At 40.2% G+C, this 19,034-nt stretch overlaps 1 protein-coding gene across 2 annotated transcripts in view; it reads left to right on the top strand.

The window, feature by feature from the left end:
* stx2b (syntaxin 2b) overlaps positions 1–18,073 on the top strand; it is a 30,796-nt gene extending 12,723 nt beyond the window's left edge. The window contains exons 4-11 of one of the 2 annotated variants that reach the window (XM_036578288.1): positions 2,152–2,226; positions 4,335–4,408; positions 4,616–4,724; positions 13,072–13,145; positions 14,335–14,472; positions 14,753–14,863; positions 17,419–17,598; positions 17,709–17,819. In XM_036578288.1, the coding sequence (XP_036434181.1) occupies positions 2,152–2,226; positions 4,335–4,408; positions 4,616–4,724; positions 13,072–13,145; positions 14,335–14,472; positions 14,753–14,863; positions 17,419–17,556 (719 nt within the window). In that variant the 3' untranslated portion in view covers positions 17,557–17,598; positions 17,709–17,819. Of the gene's footprint in view, positions 1–2,151; positions 2,227–4,334; positions 4,409–4,615; positions 4,725–13,071; positions 13,146–14,334; positions 14,473–14,752; positions 14,864–17,418; positions 17,599–17,708 lie in introns of both variants that reach the window. The other variant, XM_036578289.1, reaches the window with a different exon arrangement.
* Positions 18,074–19,034: the final 961 nt, after the last annotated feature.

The following is a 19,034-nucleotide window of genomic DNA, read 5'->3' as shown; positions in this document are numbered from 1 at the left end:
CTAGAAGAGAGGAGCTGGCTAGCTTTCGCTTACAGATCCAAACACCACAGAACAGGTTTAATTTTTGTCTTTCTGTCACCTCATCACCAGCTGTTCCACTTTGCTTCCTCAAATTTGCACTACTGTCGCCTCAAATTGCGTCAGTGTAGCTTCTGTTACCGAGAATCTTACCTGTTCTGTGATCAGCAGAGCTGTTAGCATGCTAAGCTAATGCTAAACAGCTTCTCTCTAGTTAGCACTTAGATTGATGTTCGATCTTTATTGAATGATGGATTATAAATAGCTCATTTCATTTATTTGGCAACCATGTAAGCAAGCTGAACCAAGCGCTGTGGCCCTGAGCAGGGGTAGGTAATTTTGCTGAGCACTGTTAGTGACCGTAGAACCATGTCCGTGTGGAAATGCCACTAGAATTGTCCCTCTCCGTGACCGGAACCGTTCATCCCTACAGTGGAAAAGAGGCCTTTGTTTGTATCTCATGATCACAGTGAGATTTTTGGTTCTGAGGGCTGTTTTTTGTAGCTCAAACCCTTTTTGCCTTATCACCAAATGTGTGCACTCTCATGACAAAAGACAAGAAATTCTGTAAAAGACTGGTGTTTAGTGTGTAACGTGCCCTGTTTTTTAAATTCTGTTGGGATTTTGAAAGTCATGTAGTGCACGCCCAGCTGTGGAATGTGCTGATTGCTTCAGCTGTGCGTCATTTGTGTGGACAAATCTGTGCTGTTTCTCATTAGTGAAGCCTTTCCTGAGAGGCAGAAACACAGAACCTCATGCACATTCACACATTCACTCAGCCTGCCATTAACATTTGCATACTAAGGCCTCAGGCTTGGCCTATAAATCTCACACCAGTGCAATATTTCGTGTGCCAGTGCAGGATTCTGTACAGTGCTGTTTGTTTCACGGTGATTAAAGCTTGGTCACGCTGGTTTCATTGGCTTTTAAAACCTCTCAGCCACAGCCTAGATTACTTTGACACTCTGTTGTAAGTTAAGATGAACCTCAGATGTCTACAACAGCGTAACTCCTTTTGGCCATTGTGCTGTGACAATGACTAATGAAGGCTAACGTGCAATCAGTAGACATGGAAACAGTGACCTGTTAGAGCTAGCAGGTGACCGAGCTAATATTTACTTACTGCCCACACTAAGAGTTTATCTTTCATCTGAGGGGTTAAGACACAATGACTGAATCATAAATGCATTCTCAGCTTTTATATAGAGCAGTTTTTGCCTTTTTGGAGTGGGGCTGTCACAATTACACAATTAAAAAAAAGTAAATAAATTAAAATGGACCTTCTTGAGGGATCAGTAGTGATTAGATGGCAGTTTGTATGATAATGTATATTTTAAATTTTTTTACTGCTCTCTCAGTAAGACGCAGAGCATATAATATGCATGGGTGCATATAATTATAAATTATAAATGATATTATCATTATTAAATTACATAAATTAAATGTATTATTATTATTATTATTATTATCATTATTATTATTATTATTAGTAGTAGTAGTAGTAGTAGTAGTAGTATTGATTTGCATTATTATTATTATTATTATTATTATTAATTATAATAATAATAAAAATAAAAATAACAGCAATAATAATGTTTGCCACAGTGTCCATATTAATGTTTAAATGTTTTAAAGTCTTCCTAATTTGTCTGCTTGTACAGCTATACATGGTTTGCTGTTGTCCTTTTAATTATTTTAACACTCTGATTACTCAATTGTTTGTCTAAATAATCAGTAAATTACACCATTACTAATGTAATCTATAGTGACAGTCCTAAATTAAAATCAGCGAGTAGTCCAGAGTCTAAGTAGATGCAGGTGCACTAAACAAAGGAATGTTTAGGTGTTTTCAAACTTATGGCAGTGAATCAGTTTACATACGTGATTCTTCTTCAGATCCTGCTTCATTTCACATCTGTAAAGGTTTAATGATTTACCAAAAGTGGTATTTAAAATACTCCCAGTTCTACAAAATACAAGGATACAAGTTCTGTGTTCTTGCTATGCTGTAACCTGGAAATCATGGCTTGTATATCAGTTTTCCCTTTGTAATACTCAGCGTATCGAATAAACAGCTGATAATTGTTTGCAATGTAGCGACGCTAAGCATTATTTCTTTCTGTTTTCTTTCAGAGACAAAAGAAGAGCTTGAGCAACTAACCATTGAAATCAAGAAAAATGCCAATGTGGTGCGGACCAAACTCAAAAGTGAGTTGCAACATCTGTGTGGAAACGATCCAGTGGGAGGGAAAGCTGGGATATGGCATTTGCTCAGGACCATCCATGTACAGTTTTAATGGCATAATGAATGACCATGTGGATTCAGTTATATGTGTATTGACGTGTTAACAAGGTTTATACAATCATTTAACTGATGCGTTTCAGTACATTAAACAACTAGAGTGACCGTCCTCCTTGAGCAGCTTGGGGTTTAGTGCCATGCTTATGGGCACAATGGCAGTAGCTGTTACCTGGGTCAAACTATGGGTCCATAATGCTGGTAGGCGATATATTATCCGCCAATAAATGAGACTATTCATTTATTACCTTTTAGTTGGACACTGGAATTAAAAACAGTAATTACAGTTAAAAACTTGGTGCCCTGCTTTTCTTACCAGCACATGTAACGGACAGCATAGTGGATATCATCATTGCCATAAGGGTCATTAGAGTCCTTGTGCGTGACTCCTATCAGTACATTCATGTATCATTGTCACTTGGTCTAACTGTGAGATTTTAATGTGAGCTCTTTAAAAATGCAAAACAAGTTAGTTATAGATACTGACCACAGCAAGGTGTTAATTATGGTCCAGTTTCCCACTCTCGTCAGTTGCAGCCAAAAGCTCAGACTTTTGAGCTGCCATTGAGATGCTGATGAAAGCCCCATGAGAATCTCACACGGCAGTCTTTCTGCAAAGCACAACTGAGCTCGACCAATGAGACCTGGGCTACAGTCCCAGTGGTGCAGCAGTGGCCCACAGAGAGTTGAGAGAAGGTGGGCAAAGCTTCTCTGTTCTGAAATATATGTAAGCAGTGTAACAACCCATTTTGTTGTAGGTAGGTTGACATAGTTTGTTAGCTTCCAGTGTATTGAGCTGAATATTTGGATGCCAACAAGGTTACTGTTGTTTTAGCTATATCTACCACAGCATATTGCTGTTGAAATTAAATAATGAAAACAGTGAGTGCATGATTTCAGCTTTAATTTGAGAGTATTTTACATCCAAATCAGGTGAAGGAATACCAGCCATTTACATACATACCCCCCAAAGTAATTAAACTAACATAATCATTAATTAAATTGTCATTTTTTGCATTCAGTGACCACCTGACACTGGATTTCTTTCTTGCCTTTACTGTTCCTGCTTGTTCTTGCAGTATTTTACCTTTAGTTTTGCCTTCAGTGAGTGAAATGAATGCTTAATGGGATTGAGGTCAGGTGATTGACATTGCAGAACATTGCAAAACTTTCCACTTCTTTACTTTGAAAAAGTCTTGAGTTGCTTTTGTCAGGTCATTGTTCATCATTGGCTGAAATTGGACAGTTAATACAGCCCTACACGCTTCAGTATTCATACTGCTGCTTTTTCAGCAGTCACATCATCAATAAATAGGGAACCAGTTCCATTCGCAGCCATACATGCCTATGCCATAACACTACTTCCGCCATGCTTGGCCAGTATGTGGTATGTGGTAAGTGGTATGCAAGGGGTCACGAGCAGTTTTCCCTTCTCCATACTCTTCTTTTCCCATCTTTCTGCTATCATTTCATTTTTGTTTTATCTTTGTATAAGATGTTGTTCCAGAACTGTCCAGGCTTTTTGAGACAATTGTTGGGCAAATTCTAATCTGGTCTTCCTTTTTAGAGGTTCAACAACTGCTTACAATGTGTGGTAAACCCTCAGTATTTACTCTGGTGAAGTCATCTGTTGTTTATTGAATATGACTCAGATGTAAGTGTGTTCTTGATCTGGACAACTATTGTGAAGCTGTTTTTTCAGCAGGCAACACATTTGTTTTCCATGGTCTTTTGTTGTTTCTGAGCTCATGTGTGCATTGTTGTTGTTGTGTTGTTTTTTTTTGTTTGTTTGTTTTTTTGAATGCACCAAATAGTTGTTTGGCCATGTTTTTGTTATCTCACAAATGGGTTTGTTTTGATTTTTCAGCTTAACTATTTAACTGGTGATGTCAAGAGCATAAACATAGGTTTTTTTTTTTTTAGTTCACCTTTTGTTCTGTGCAAATTGTGACATGACAATAAATCAAATGTCATTTAATGTAACTGTCCCTCTCCCTCTCTTTCTCTCTCCCCTCAGCCATGCAGCAGAGTCTTCCTCCAGAAGATCAAGCCAGTCGGGCCTCGGTGGACTTTCGCATCCAGAGAACACAGGTTGATCTTTTACCCTCTTCTCCTCAGCTCTGTGATTCAGCAGGTGTCTTTGGCATGTTCAGCCCAGAGGAACTCCAGCTAATTTATTTTAGAGTGTCCCAGATTTTAAATCCGTGTAATACAGGCTTGATTTGTGTCCTGTTTATTTTATGGGGAAGCAGTTCAGGCTGATTGAATTGTGTGTTTGCTCTCTCTCTCTTTCTGCAGTACACTGTTTTGTCTCGAAAGTTTGTGGATGTGATGACCCAATACAACGAGACCCAAGTGTCTTTCAGAGAACGGAGCAAGAGCAGAATCCAGAGACAGCTGGAGATCAGTGAGATACCTTTGATCACTCTTACAGTTAGGGGTGGGCAATATGGGAAAGCTGTAACATTGCGATACTTGAAGATGTTCATGATACACCATATTTATCACAATATACTGTCGTTTAAAGGAAGCTGTATAACAATGAAGAAAAGTTAGATGCGTCCAGAATGCTGACCTGATCTGTAGATGATTCTAAGATGACTGAAAAAGCTGTGTAACATAAAGAGTGAAATCTGGAGTTCATCATATTCAGCATATATTTGAAAAGTAGTGATCAAAACTTGACAAAGTTATTGTACATGGATAATTAAGGATATAATTTACAGCACATCATGATCCTTTAAATACTGAATAAAGCATCTGAAAATGTTTTGATGTCTAGTTTATAAGATTTAAATATACATTGTGTAAGTTATTATTGTATATTAAAATAACAACATTTATTAATATATAAAGTACTTTGTTTTTCTGCTTTTCGGAGGATAAAATGCACCAACAAATCAAACAAAAATCAAACAATTAGTAACAAATGAATAAATGAGAGGTCTAACATTCAATCAGCTTAAATATTTCAGTTTTAATTTGAATGTGGTACCACTGGTTGTTGTTTCCAGGCTCTCCTGGTCTACATCTCTGTGTTTTTTAAGGAGCATGCAGTTATGCAGTGCTGTAGAAGTGCTATGATACTTGAAATATAGTCAGGAAAATGTTTTTGGAGGTAGTTTATTATGAGAACAATGAAATCTCATCATATTGCTCACTACTAAGCTCACTTTTACTTCCCTTATACATCATGAATTCTACTGCATGCATATACTTGTAAGTCACTTCACCTCAGCCTAGACAGTGTCTGTGTCTGTGGTGCACTCACTCTCATGCATGCACACACTCGCCTCTCCTTCTAGATCGTATCTTCCAGCACATGTGTGTACTTGAAGTGCTACTGAACTATTTAGCACACAGGCAAATACATACATACTCTGATGGCCGTCAGACACCAGCATAAAGGAAAAGCAGAGCGTGACTCTGTGAGTAAAGTAGGGATAGGCATTTCAGTCAAATGCCCCCCATTCCCGCAAAACCAAAAAACACAGGCTACCGCAATGAGTTAGTTAGCTGATACCAAACATAATAAATTCTCTACATTATACTGAAAGTTAGATTCCGTTACATTTGTATGAGTACAGGGCACATTGAACTTTCTGCTATGCTTTCTACGTGCTGTAGCTGTACTGTGTATATCCGCTATGCAGTGCGGCGCTTCTCGTTTAAGCACAGAAGACTTTAGACGGCTGCAGTAGTTTTGCTGTGCTTCCTTCTTTGGACTTAAGGACGCAGACTCTTCATTGCCCTCTGGTGGAGCATACAGTACATCACATGTTTCTTAAATATGGAAATATGTAACATTAGAAAGAATTTCTTTTTCATTTTATTATTATTATTTTTTTTTACACTTTTCCTGCTAAAATTCAGAGTGCAGTGAACGTATGTATAAACTGAAAAAAGTCTGTAACTGGCATGGTTAATGGCAGGGTGAACAATACTTAGCCAAGCAGCTAATTCCACTACCTAATATATGTATCAACGATACATGATTATTAGCTGGTACTTAATAACTCGACTACAAAAGAGTCCAGATGGAAGGGGTTGTAGACCCCAGCCTGTGTTACTATTGAGGCAGTAAAGTTACCATAATCAGTCATAAATTATTAACGAGGTTCCTCAACTCATGTCAAACACTAATTTCAGATGAGTTTGATGATTAACAAAGGCCACATTGTAACAAGTACAATGTCGTTGATTTGTGGGGATTTCCTCACTTGAATTATTTGACAGTGTGCTAGTAAATCTCAATTAGAAGAAAATAAAAGTACTTGTTGAGCTTGCAGGTGTGGGTGTTGCCCTCTAAACGGGGGCTCTGTGTGAGTGAGAGTGTGTGTGTCCCCTGAGGCCAGTAGCTAATGAGGTCTTCGTTCTCCACTGACACATGAGACGACCGGCTCCGTCACCAGAGACTCTGTTGTAGCCGTTTCCGGGGTAACGTGTGAGCAGAGAGCCAGGTACACCTCAGCACAATGGGCCAAGGGCAGCATGTCATGTGATTAGGTCTATGTTTATGCTTAGGATCATGTGATTAAGTGTCTGCGAATGGGTTTGTCAGTGGTAAGTCATGTAATTCTGTTGTAGCCTCATTACTGCAAACTTGGAGACGTCTGTCTCATTGTCCACCTCCTTATTGGCCGTGTAGATCATCTGCCGCTGAACAGTTTTAGGCCCCCCCCCCTCACGCGTCCGTGTCCATTTATGGAAAGAGTGACCAGATATTATTATTATTATTATTATTATTATTATTATTATCATTATTTTCAACATAGCAGTAACACTAACACAGTAGTGAGAGTGGTGCTGGTATGAGTGGCTCAGATACTACAGTGTTGCTGGAGTTTTTACTCACTGTACACTGCCTGGACTCTTTAACAGAAACCCTTTCCTTGTAGCTCTGCCTCACTGGTGTGCAGTTAGAGACTGTAGACTGAGAAGGTTGAGGATAAAAGTAGAAGAATGTGAATGAGATGGATGAAACTTGGAATAGGATAAGCAGAGCTAGTGGAAATTTTAAGAGGCCATATCCTGTGGGTACCTCTTTAGGTACATTTATGCATTTGTGTGGTTTTTCTGTTCCCAAAATCGCTGTGATATATTTTCCAAACTCTCCGTTTACGTGTTGGCGTTGAGAAAAAAAAACCCTCATCCTATTCCTCCTAAGCGCTACACAACCGGTGGCAGCATGAAGCCATGCAAACATTGCTGTGGTGACAGCATCATTGGCGAACGTTTGTTTATAAGAGGAGAGTTTTAGCTGTGTATACTGTTTAGGTGGAAAGGTGGAAATTCCATCGCTGTGGTTGATGGGAAAAATTGGGAAAATTAAATTCTTGACAGAACGTTCTGGCTGCTGGTGCGCTGCTCTTGCAGCCGGCAGTGGCAGATTTATCCATCGCAGCTCCATTGGAAACAACAGAAAATTCAGTTTACCGACGACCGCTTACCAACTTGTAAACACAGCTTTAGAATTAAACAGGCTGTTTTTCTTACTTTGCCTTTAAGACTGATTGGTCTCGTGAGGCCAGTTGTGATCTCGTAGCGAGAGTACACGTCTGGGGACCATTTGTTAAACTGTTGATGCTGGAAATCCTCCACAACCAGGGTACGCCACTTCTAAAACCCGCCCTGAATTCCTCTAATCTGTGTAAGGGAAATGTTTATTTGTGCCGCATATGTCTTCACATGCGATTTACATCTGTATGCTTAATTGGGGTTTTTGGGGGGACTTTTCAGCCATGCTAATTTACCAACAACAGGCTTGTCCATCAAGCAGTGTTGATGAGCGCACCATTCGCCCTTACTCTGAAGCCCATCTTCACAGGGCATTGGATTAGTTTAGAAATATCACACTCAGTTTGTTCCCGACCTAATAAGTCTGTGCTCAGATCCACATTTACCCCAACATTTTCAGGGCTGTCCCCAGATGTTCTCGTTAGGAGATCTAGACTAGATTGATAAATGTCAGTGACCTCTGCTCCAGTCAGCTGCCGTATATAGTGGATCATTCATAAAGTAGCCCAAACAAAAAACTCTACTTATAACTTCAGGGTGAAAAGGCAGATCCAGGACCATTTCTGGTCATTTGCAGGTCCTGAGTGACATCCTACTTCAGGGCTCCCATCCAGCTCCATCTGTTATTATTTTGCATGTATTTTGCATTTGTTCATTTTCATCAAGAAGAAATGCAAAATAAATAGGTAAAAAAGGTAAACACAATAAAACATTATTTAACTATATGCAAGGGATATGGAATAAATTAATTATTACAAATTACAATTTCGTTCATGACTCCTATATTTAAAATGGGCTGTTTTGGCAGCTTAGTGTCCATGTATTGCCTTTATTTACTGGAGAGTGAATTGCATGTTTTTAAATTGTTACATGGTACATTAAACTGTCACAGGGAGAAAGTTTAAGGTCCCTCTTCTCTCAATATCCTCTAAAGAGGACATCTACATTAGTTATTTACAGACAGGATTACGTGTATATAAATAAACATGCTGTGAGTTACATGGTCCCTCAACTCATCCCTCCTTTTCTCTCTCCAGATACTATAAACATAGGCACAATCCAGTGGGAGCAGCTGGGCTATTCTACATTAATGTGTTTTATTTGGACTGTCTTGTGTTCAGGGCTGTCGTGATTATTTGTTTAAACTTGGCTGAATAAAAAATCATTAATTAAAGTCAGTGTTTCCCACTGGATTTTGTGAGACTATGGTGGGCAGACCTATGGTGGGAGGGTTGAAGGGTTAACGCTTCCCTGGAAGAAGATGTTATATATTCTAAATCTGGTACATCAATCTGGTGCACTTTGAGAGCAAAAATAAAAGGTTAGATCTATGAAGAACTTAGTGCTCAAAGCAATTTTGTGCTTCAGTAGTTTAATCGTAAACACACTGGGTGTATGGGTGTGGATGGTGAAGACACAGCAAAAAGAAACACCCACAAAACATGGTGACAGAGTTTAACAGTTCACAAATGGTCAAAACAAAAAAACTAGAAATGAAGCGGAACTGGTAACCCGTGTTTAACTGGTTTATTTTTATAGAAAATACAAACTACTGAATAGAGAATATACAGAATTGATATACAAACTACTTTCATAATTAATTTTAGCCAAAAATAGACCTGTTTCCACCCAGATGTCCACAATTTCTTATTACGATAAATAGTACAAATACATAAAAGTCCATATTTACCTTTTCTCACACTGTTTTAAAGCGTGGAGACCAGAGTCGGACACACTGACGTTAATGGGCGTCATGCACCAACCATTCTTAGGAAGAAATTTCCTCTTTAAACTTACTTTATGAAATGTAAGTCTGATCTTATTTGAGATTTATTCTTAGGTAAGAACAGAATCTGCGCACATTCAAGAGCACAAAGGAGTGAACAGCTCTGTGGTTTAAGAACGTGTCGTGAATCTGACGTAGAGTTTTTCTTTGGACCTTTCTCAAGAACAAATTTGAGAAAGCACTTTGGGCCTCATTCACCAAGATCTTCCAATGTTCCCTAACTAAGCTAAAGTTAGACTGATGGTAATTATCAATGATAACTGCTGCATTGTGTTTGGACTAGTGGATAACTGCACTGGATACTGTGAAGTTAATATTACTTGCCTCAAATCAAACATCAAACGCTGGTATGTCCTCAAAATGCCTCATGTCTCGGATGCAGCCAGGTGACAAGGCAGTCCAGTGCGTGCGTGTGTGTTTGTGAGCACGGGGGAGGGTAGGGGAGGGGGGCTGACTGGTAGTGAGATGCTTTGCAGAAACAACGGCACAAAACAGCGTTGTTTGTTATTATGAGAAGATATCTTTGCTTCATTATGAAGCTTTGTGTGGGACAGATTAGACTGTGGCCGGTATTTATTGGGAAACACTGAAAGTTAACCTTCTGAATGAGCTGCCTGTTTATATCTGACACATACACTGCTCAAAAAAATAAAGGGAACACTCAAATAACACATCCTAGATCTGAATGAATGAAATATTCTCATTGAATACTTTGTTCTGTACAAAGTTGAATGTGCTGACAACAAAATCACACAAAAATCATCAATGGAAATCAAATTTATTAACCAATGGAGGCCTGGATTTGGAGTCACACACAAAATTAAAGTGGAAAAACACACTACAGGCTGATCCAACTTTGATGTAATGTCCTTAAAACAAGTCAAAATGAGGCTCAGTATTGTGTGTGGCCTCCACGTGCCTGTATGACCTCCCTACAACGCCTGGGCATGCTCCTGATGAGGTGGCGGATGGTCTCCTGAGGGATCTCCTCCCAGACCTGGACTAAAGCATCCGCCAACTCCTGGACAGTCTGTGGTGCAACGTGATGTTGGTGGATGGAGCGAGACATGATGTCCTAGATGTGTTTAATCGGATTCAGGTCTGGGGAACGGGCAGGCCAGTCCATAGCTTCAATGCCTTCATCTTGCAGGAACTGCTGACACACTCCAGCCACATGAGGTCTAGCATTGTCCTACATTAGGAGGAACCCAGGGCCAACCGCACCAGCATATGGTCTCACAAGGGGTCTGAGAATCTCATCTCGGTACCTAATGGCAGTCAGGCTACCTCTGGCGAGCACATGGAGGGCTGTGCGGCCCTCCAAAGAAATGCCACCCCACACCCACTGCCAAACCGGTCATGCTGAAGGATGTTGCAGGCAGCAGATCGCTCTCCACAGCGTCTCCAGACTCTGTCACGTCTGTCACATGTGCTCAGTGTGAACCTGCTTTCATCTGTGAAGAGCACAGTGCACCAGTGGCGAATTTGCCAATCCTGGTGTTCTCTGGCAAATGCCAAGCATCCTGCACGGTGTTGGGCTGTGAGCACAACCCCCATCTGTGGACGTCGGGCCCTCATACCATCCTCATGGAGTCGGTTTCTAACCGTTTGTGCGGACACATGCACATTTGTGGCCTGCTGGAGATCATTTTGCAGGGCTCTGGCAGTGCTCCTCCTGTTCCTCCTTGCATAAAGGCGGAGGTAGCGGTCCTGCTGCTGGGTTGTTGCCCTCCTACGGCCTCCTCCACGTCTCCTGGTGTACTGGCCTGTCTCCTGGTAGCGCCTCCAGGCTCTGGACACTACGCTGACAGACACAGCAAACCTTCTTGCCACAGCTCACATTGATGTGCCATCCTGGATGAGCTGCACTACCTGAGCCACTTGTGTGGGTTGTAGAGTCCGTCTCATGCTACCACGAGTGTGAAAGCAACACCAACATTCAAAAGTGACCAAAACATCAGCCAGAAAGCATAGGTACTGAGAAGTGGTCTGTGGTCCCCACCTGCAGAACCACTCCTTTATTGAGTGTGTCTTGCTAATCGCCAATGATTTCCACCTGTTGTCCATTCCATTTGCACAACAGCATGTGAAATTGATTGTCAATCAGTGTTGCTTCCTAAGTGGACAGTCTGATTCCACAGAAGTTTAATTTACTTGGAGTTATATTGTGTTGTTTAAGTGTTCCCTTTATTTTTTTGAGCAGTGTATAATTGTACAGAAATAAAAAAAAACTGATTTAATGATAAAATGTTATTTTTTAAAACAGTAATAAATAAGCTTTTAACTGTGAAAATTGTCTTAGAATTGTGTTGGTGCCTAAAGCGTTAATGAAAAGCGAAGCTTCGGGATACTAAATGGGGAAAACCAGCATAACAAACAAATACTCAAGGATTTCTAGTTATTCGGGCCCTAATTGAGGGTTGTGGTAGGATTTATTGTGTTTTCAAACTGTAAGAGTTGTGTAAAAAGACCAAAGATTTAACCTCCTTTAATGACACACAGACTACTCTGCATCTGATTCACGAAACTTTCTTATGATGTAGAAGCAAACAGAGTACGCTCTAACTCATACAAATGTTTCAGTAGGGAGCCAATAAAACAGCATGTAGCGGCTCGGAGCCAGTGGCTGAGTTTGAGGACTGCAATGCTCTCCCTACTGACCAAACTTAATAGTGTTAAAATTACGACGACTGGAAAGAATAAATTGTCTTAGTTTTTTAAGGCAGTAAAATGTTACTGTAGTGTGATTATTTCCCTAAATTAACATATTTAAATGCTGTATTATTGCAGTGTGTGAGATGATTCTGAATGAGCTGTTTTGTATTGTTCATTTTTTGGGCGGAGTCAGTAGTATAAAACAAAAGCACAGTGTAATATGTCTCTAAATGGAGCATGGAATAGTTGCAGCATTTGTTTACACCAGTGTGCATGTAAAATAAGTACATCCACTTTTACACTGAATTGCTATGTTAGTTAACCAAATCAAACAGTTCTGTTGTTTAGTTGTTAAACTATTTCGCTTTAGTGTACAGAAACTCCTCCAGATGTTTGATCATACGGATACACAAAAGATGAAACTGATGAATAACAAAACTTAAGCGAAATAAAAATTCACTTGCACTCCTTTACGATCAGATTTGACCGCACGCAACTTCGATGAATAAGGGCCAGAAAACCCTCCGCATCATTTGCGTTTGAGTTTGTGTGCTTGAGTGCTCTCCTTGACTCGCTCTCTCAGCTGAATCAACACAGGCCCTGCAGTGTAGTGAGACTGCTCTCTGTCTTTCGCTCACACTGAAATGGATATGAACTCCAGGGATGCACCACACCTTCACCTAAACATTTAGCGAAGGTCACAGTACTTCCTTTCGTTATGAAATTCTTGTGTTTGTAAACATTAGCGTTTATTTATATGCATGATAAATAGATGTCTTTGTGTGTGATCCTGCAGCTGGAAGACTGACCACAAATGAGGAACTGGAGGACATGCTGGAGAGCGGGAACCCATCCATTTTTACATCCGATGTGAGTTTGATTCGCTGCGTGTTGACCAGAATCACTACAAAGCTGCACTAAAGAGTTACTGAAATCTTCATTTTTACATTCACTTTTACAACAAATAATAGAATACATATTTAATTTTACATTATTATAATAAAATCCCCAAATAGTGCAATAATCAAATACCTATTTAGTTTCACAATAAAACGATGGAATCCCCCATTCAATTTTACAATGTAATAATAGAGTCCTCATTTAATTTTACATTATATTAATAGAATTCTCAATTTTACAGTTAAGCAATAGAACACGCGAGGGAGTGTGTCAATGCGAAGTAACGCCTTTCGCCTTCACTTCATGCCTGCGACCAAATCACAGGCTTGATGTTATTCGCAAAAGCACACAACCTCTGTGTTCTATTGCTTTTATACAACAGTTAAATAAATAAAGTAAGAAATAAATAAAGTAATAAATTAATAAACTGGGCCGTGAACGCGGCATTTAATATGTTTTAACCTTAGCAGTTCCTTCCGCCAAATTATAGTTCCTTAACAAGCAGCTTGTTGCTCCATCAGAGTAACGAGCTCCGCTCACTGCTGCACAGCCGGGAGTTCGTTCTCCAGCTCCTTACACTAAATTCCGAAACTGTCATCACCACTGAGCAGCTTTTCAGTCGGCAGCTGTGACAGAAGAACAGCTAAACAACCTGGAATCAGCCAGAAATGAACCAAATACCATTCGCCAAATGTGTAGTCTGATCTTCAGAGTCTAACCAAATCGGACTGAGACATAAAACTGCAGCAATATGAAGTTTAGCTCAGTTGTGTCAGTTTTTGCTGGATCAATATTAATGTTGTTTTGTTCCAACCAGTCTGTAAAGCATCTTACAGCCCATTTTGTTTGGCGAAACAAAGATAAGTGTTTCTCAGTGGTGGTTAGAGTAAAAGTTCAACAACTTTTCCTCTAACCACCGCAATCTTTTATCTCTCCTTTCAGTGAAATGACTGCTGCAATCAAACAGTTATTCACATAGCGCTTGTCATGCAAATGTTGGAATGCAAAGTGCTGTACAGACTGACACAGTTAAAGTAAATAGGAAAAGAACAATATGAAAAGGCCTGGATACCAACAGAATTAAGATTTTTTTTTTTTTGCCTATAGTGGGTGCTAATATAGATATCTGCTTGCTGAACGAGGTTTTCTCTGTCCTCAGATCATCTCCGACTCTCAAATCACACGGCAGGCTCTGAATGAGATCGAGTCCCGACATAAAGACATCATGCGGCTAGAGTCCAGCATCAAAGAGCTTCATGAGATGTTTATGGACATGGCCATGCTGGTGGAGACGCAGGTACAGCACTGTGCACCTCCCTCGTCTAGAAAACGGACCCTTTATACCTGGTTGACCATGAAGAACTGAATAGTCAAAGAATGGAAAATCATAAAGGATGAAAGAGTTCATTATGCAAGGCCAGATGATTTTGAAATTTTATATTGTGTATATAGCTATACAGCTGTGTGTGTGTGTGTGTGTGTGTGTGTGTGTGTATTCTTAATGCACATTGAGGTATTGAAAAGGTGAAGCGAGGGACTGTTCTGTAACTGAAATGCCTGTGTTCATGCCTTTCCAGGGTGAGATGGTTGACAACATCGAGAAAAACGTGAGTAATGCAGTGGAGTACGTAGCCAAAGCCAACGAAGAGTGCAAGAAAGCTGTGAGGTACCAGAAGAGAGCCCGCAGGGTACGAAAACACACAAACTCGCGCTTCACCTCACAGCGCTTACTGCTTATCTCACATCATACAGGTTTAAACAGGCCTAAACGCGCCCAGAGTCTCGCTTTCATTTTGGCAGTAACTCTTTAACCTGCACGCAGCTTTTGGCTTTTTTCTTTTTTTTGTTTTTTGTTTTAAAACTACCTCACCAAAGTGGTTCCCAACCCTGATCCTGCTAAATATGTAAATATAACTGACCTGTAGTAGCCCTGTCCTGCACAATTTAGTGTTTTTTGCCTTCAGAAAGGGCCATTAATTACAGGGTTCCTGTGATGGTTAGGAAGTCTTAAATTAAAGAGCATACAAGCCCTTCTTCAGAAGTCAGTTTCTGACCACAGGGTCACTGGTGCCTGAAGATATATGTATATTGTCGCTGTCCAAAGAAAAACAAGTATCTATAAAATAGTAACTTTACAGGAGAGGGCAAAAACGTTATTTACTTTCAATTGAAGGTAATGGAAAAAGACTTTATTCTAAGCAATTTTGGAGCATTTTTATCAGTCCAATCATTATGAAATTTCACACAATGTAAAGGACAGTTGCTGAGCTCAAATGATACAGAAAAGTGAAAATCGCAAAAAATGGAGATACATGTTTTTCATTGGACAGCGGCGATATGTATGTATTTGTGTATATGTATATTTCCAGGCAGCAGTGGCCCTGTGGTCAGAAACTGACCTCTGATAAAGGGCTTGTGGACAGCAAAACTGACAACAAGGTCAAAGACATGCATATTTCAGAATCCATATTTGATATTCAACTAGTGTTACTTAATAAAATAGACATTAATATGTGCCATATTTGAATTTCTGTGCAGAGGGATTCCAGGTGAGCAATATGACAATAATATAGTTACCATAATGAATCAAGTCACAATAAGCTTTTCTGATTATAACATCATTACTTAAATAACAGTGATCCACTCCATGTTTCTTTGCAAAGAGATTCAGAAGTGGCGTTGCTGTCTGTCACCCAGACAATGCTGAATATTTTGCATTTAGCCTATTACAGAAACAAAACCTCTTTTGTGATATATATAAATTTTGTAATGTTGTTATTGCCATAATGCCCATTTCTACTCCAGGATCAAGGTTGAGAACCATTCCTTTATCGTATTGTATGTATGGCCTACAACAGGGGGGTTTCAGTCCCCAGCCAGACTACTTCTTGCCTGAGCCAGGTAATCTTCATGGAGGTTTTCTAAGGCCTGGAAAGAGTCATTAGCCTTAGCACCTATCAGATATGGCTTAGATGGGTATGGGTATTGGTAGCCAGATATCAACAGAAAACGCAGCATTAGATACAAAATTAGTGACTGAATTGTCATTTGAGGAAGAAATTTAATTAAGAAAAATAAGAAAATGGAAAGACATGCTTTTGGTATCAGGTAGGACTTAAACTGTTTGGCCACTAGAGGTCACCAGGTACCCCCAGACCCTCTGTAATTATGAGTTACATACCGTCTGTGTCTCACAAAAAACTCGTATCTCCAATAGTTTTCAGTGTAAGTCGGCAGCTATGACTCCATCCAAACTTTTTTGTTGGTTTGTTTGTTTGTTTTTTTTATGTTTTCCGAATATTCACAAAATTTTTTCCCTTTAAGCTATAGCGGAAAAATTCGAAAACAGATTCTGTGACAGACTTCCCTAATTATATAGCACAGAAACATGACCTCTCATTTTGATAGAAACAACTTATGTAATAAAAAATAACCAAATGTCTTTATCTGTAGGTTATGGGGGAGTTAGGGAGGCCAGAGGTACACAGGTTGCAACATAAATTAAATTAGAGACACAAATATGTCGAATACAGTTTATTTTTTATCAACAAATGAAGACTGCACAACAGTTTTCTTGCAGGAAATGACATTGCTTGAAATATTTCAGCCTGTTTCACTGAAGGAAACACACACACACACACCATCTAAACCGCTCATCCTTCTGGGTCGCGTTGGGATGCTGGAGCCTATCCCAGCTGTCATTGGACGGAAGGCAGGAAACACCCTGGACAGGTCGCCCGTCCATCGCAGGGCAGACAGACAGACAGACACACACATTCACACCTAGGGGCAATTTAGCATGTCCAGTTGGCCTGACTGCATGTCTTTGGACTGTGGGAGGAAACCCACACGCACAGGGAGAACATGCAAACTCCACACACTCCACACTCTGGTCGCCCAGCCAGGAATCGAACCCTTCTTGCTGTGAGGCAACAGCGCTACCCAGTACCCAGTTTTTTGAAGACCTTTTTATTTTGTCACTTACATTTTGTGCTGAAAGTAGATGCTACCATGAGATAGTTTGTGGCCATTTCTGTTGGTCCATTATTGTGAAATGTTCACACAATATGAAAGGCAGGTTTTATGTAAGTTTTTTTATGCAAGGTGACATCAGGTTTTATGTGACGAATTAAAAAGCTACAAAGATGGAGATTTTGTTCTGAAGTGACGATATGCTGTTTACCTGGCTCAGGTGTGTTAACGCTGGGGTGAGTGCTAACTTTTTCTTCTGTGTTCTGGACAGAAATATATCATTTTGGCTCTGATTGCATTGGTGATATTTGCTGTGCTTGCACTAATCGTGGGCCTGTCTGTGGGCCTGTCGGCAAAATCCACTAAAACCCCCGCCTCCTCCACCACCACCGCAGCCAATCCCGCATAAGCATGCTGCCTCCAGTAACACCCCTGACCAATCACAGAGCAGGTACTGTCATGTAAGCACGACCACAAACTCAGGGCTGGTGCTGGGTGGATAAATGATGTTTTAACTTATTGTCTTCTGTTGTTGTTTTTTCTTCTTCTCTCTCTCCTCAGAAAAGGGTGTTTCTTGCCATCTGTGTAGCAGTGTGTGCTGTCATTGTTCTCCTCATCATCGTTGGAGTCTTTGCTAATTAGTCAAGGATCCACAACCAAAGAACACGCTCTTCAAAGCTGCTTCTGTCAGACTGTAAGCTCTGTTTAAAAGAACACTCCAGTATTTTTAACCAAATCTCTGTCTGCCACATACAGTCGATTACTACAGACAGCAGTTCTGATGTGTGCTCGGCACAGTGGAAGAAAACAGCGCCATCTGTAGCACACAGCATGCAACAGTTTTAACAACCCCGAGCGAAATACATGTTTTGTTGATTCAAATGAAAATGAGAACGCATCGTTTACAGAGAACACACTTTCTTGCTAATTTTAGTGCACAATTTCTATTAGTTTGCTGAGTTTAACATATTGGGGGATATAACAACATAAAACACGCCATAATTTTTGCACAGGTCACATTTTATATTTTAATTTTTTCCCCCAACATGTTAATTTCAGCAAATAAACAGTAATTGTGCATTAAACTTGGCAGAAGTGTGTTCTCTGTAGAGGATGTGTTCGCCTATTTTCACTTGAAAACCTTTCAAATCAACAAAACGTCATTTGAGCATGGGGTGCCAAAACTTTTGCACACCACCGTACAGTCGTTTCCAATGGACAATAAGGTCCCTGTACTTAAGTACGGAAGTTCGTTTCAGCAGCTGCCCATTGGCTGCTGTCCGTGGTCGCTGACTGTGTGCCACAGATACGGCAGATGAAGTTTAGGTTAAAAACCACTGGCATATTCCTTTAAGCTTTTTGTGCCTTTTTGCTACTGCTTTGTCAATTTAAAGTAAAGATACTGTTGGGAGAAATTCCTGTGAGGATTATTTATGGGGATTTATCAGCTACAATGTGCTGTTTCCGCCTTCAGTCCTGTGTTTTGTGGCAAAGTTGCCTATAATTCTTGGTTAACCTTCATCTTCCCAGTTACGTACCACTAAAGACTGTGACCTTTTCTTGTACAATGGATTCCCAATAGGGCCACAGTGGTGTTTCCGTTTCCTCAGCCATGCCACATGGCCTTCCTGTTGGCATAAACGGGTGATGAATGTTGTTACTTTGCACCAAAGGGAGGCCTTTTGTTGTTTTTGTGTTTTATGTAATGTGTAAGCCCACATGTTCAACAGGATCGCTTTGGTAGTTGTTCACGTTTTGTTTTAAAGCTGCGAAACCAGTACTTGCACATTTGAGTAGTTATGCTGTGCTAATCTCAGAAATGCTATGATGTGTAATTTTGGTTGCTGCCTGTTCCCTCAGGCGTCTGACTGAGTCCTGTAGAGGTCA

This window comes from Colossoma macropomum, unplaced genomic scaffold (genome assembly GCF_904425465.1).
Source record: "Colossoma macropomum unplaced genomic scaffold, Colossoma_macropomum, whole genome shotgun sequence".
NCBI classification, from domain to species: Eukaryota; Metazoa; Chordata; class Actinopteri; order Characiformes; family Serrasalmidae; genus Colossoma; species Colossoma macropomum.
Note: the sequence above shows the minus strand (reverse complement) of the source record. Positions and strands in the feature narration are given on the sequence as shown.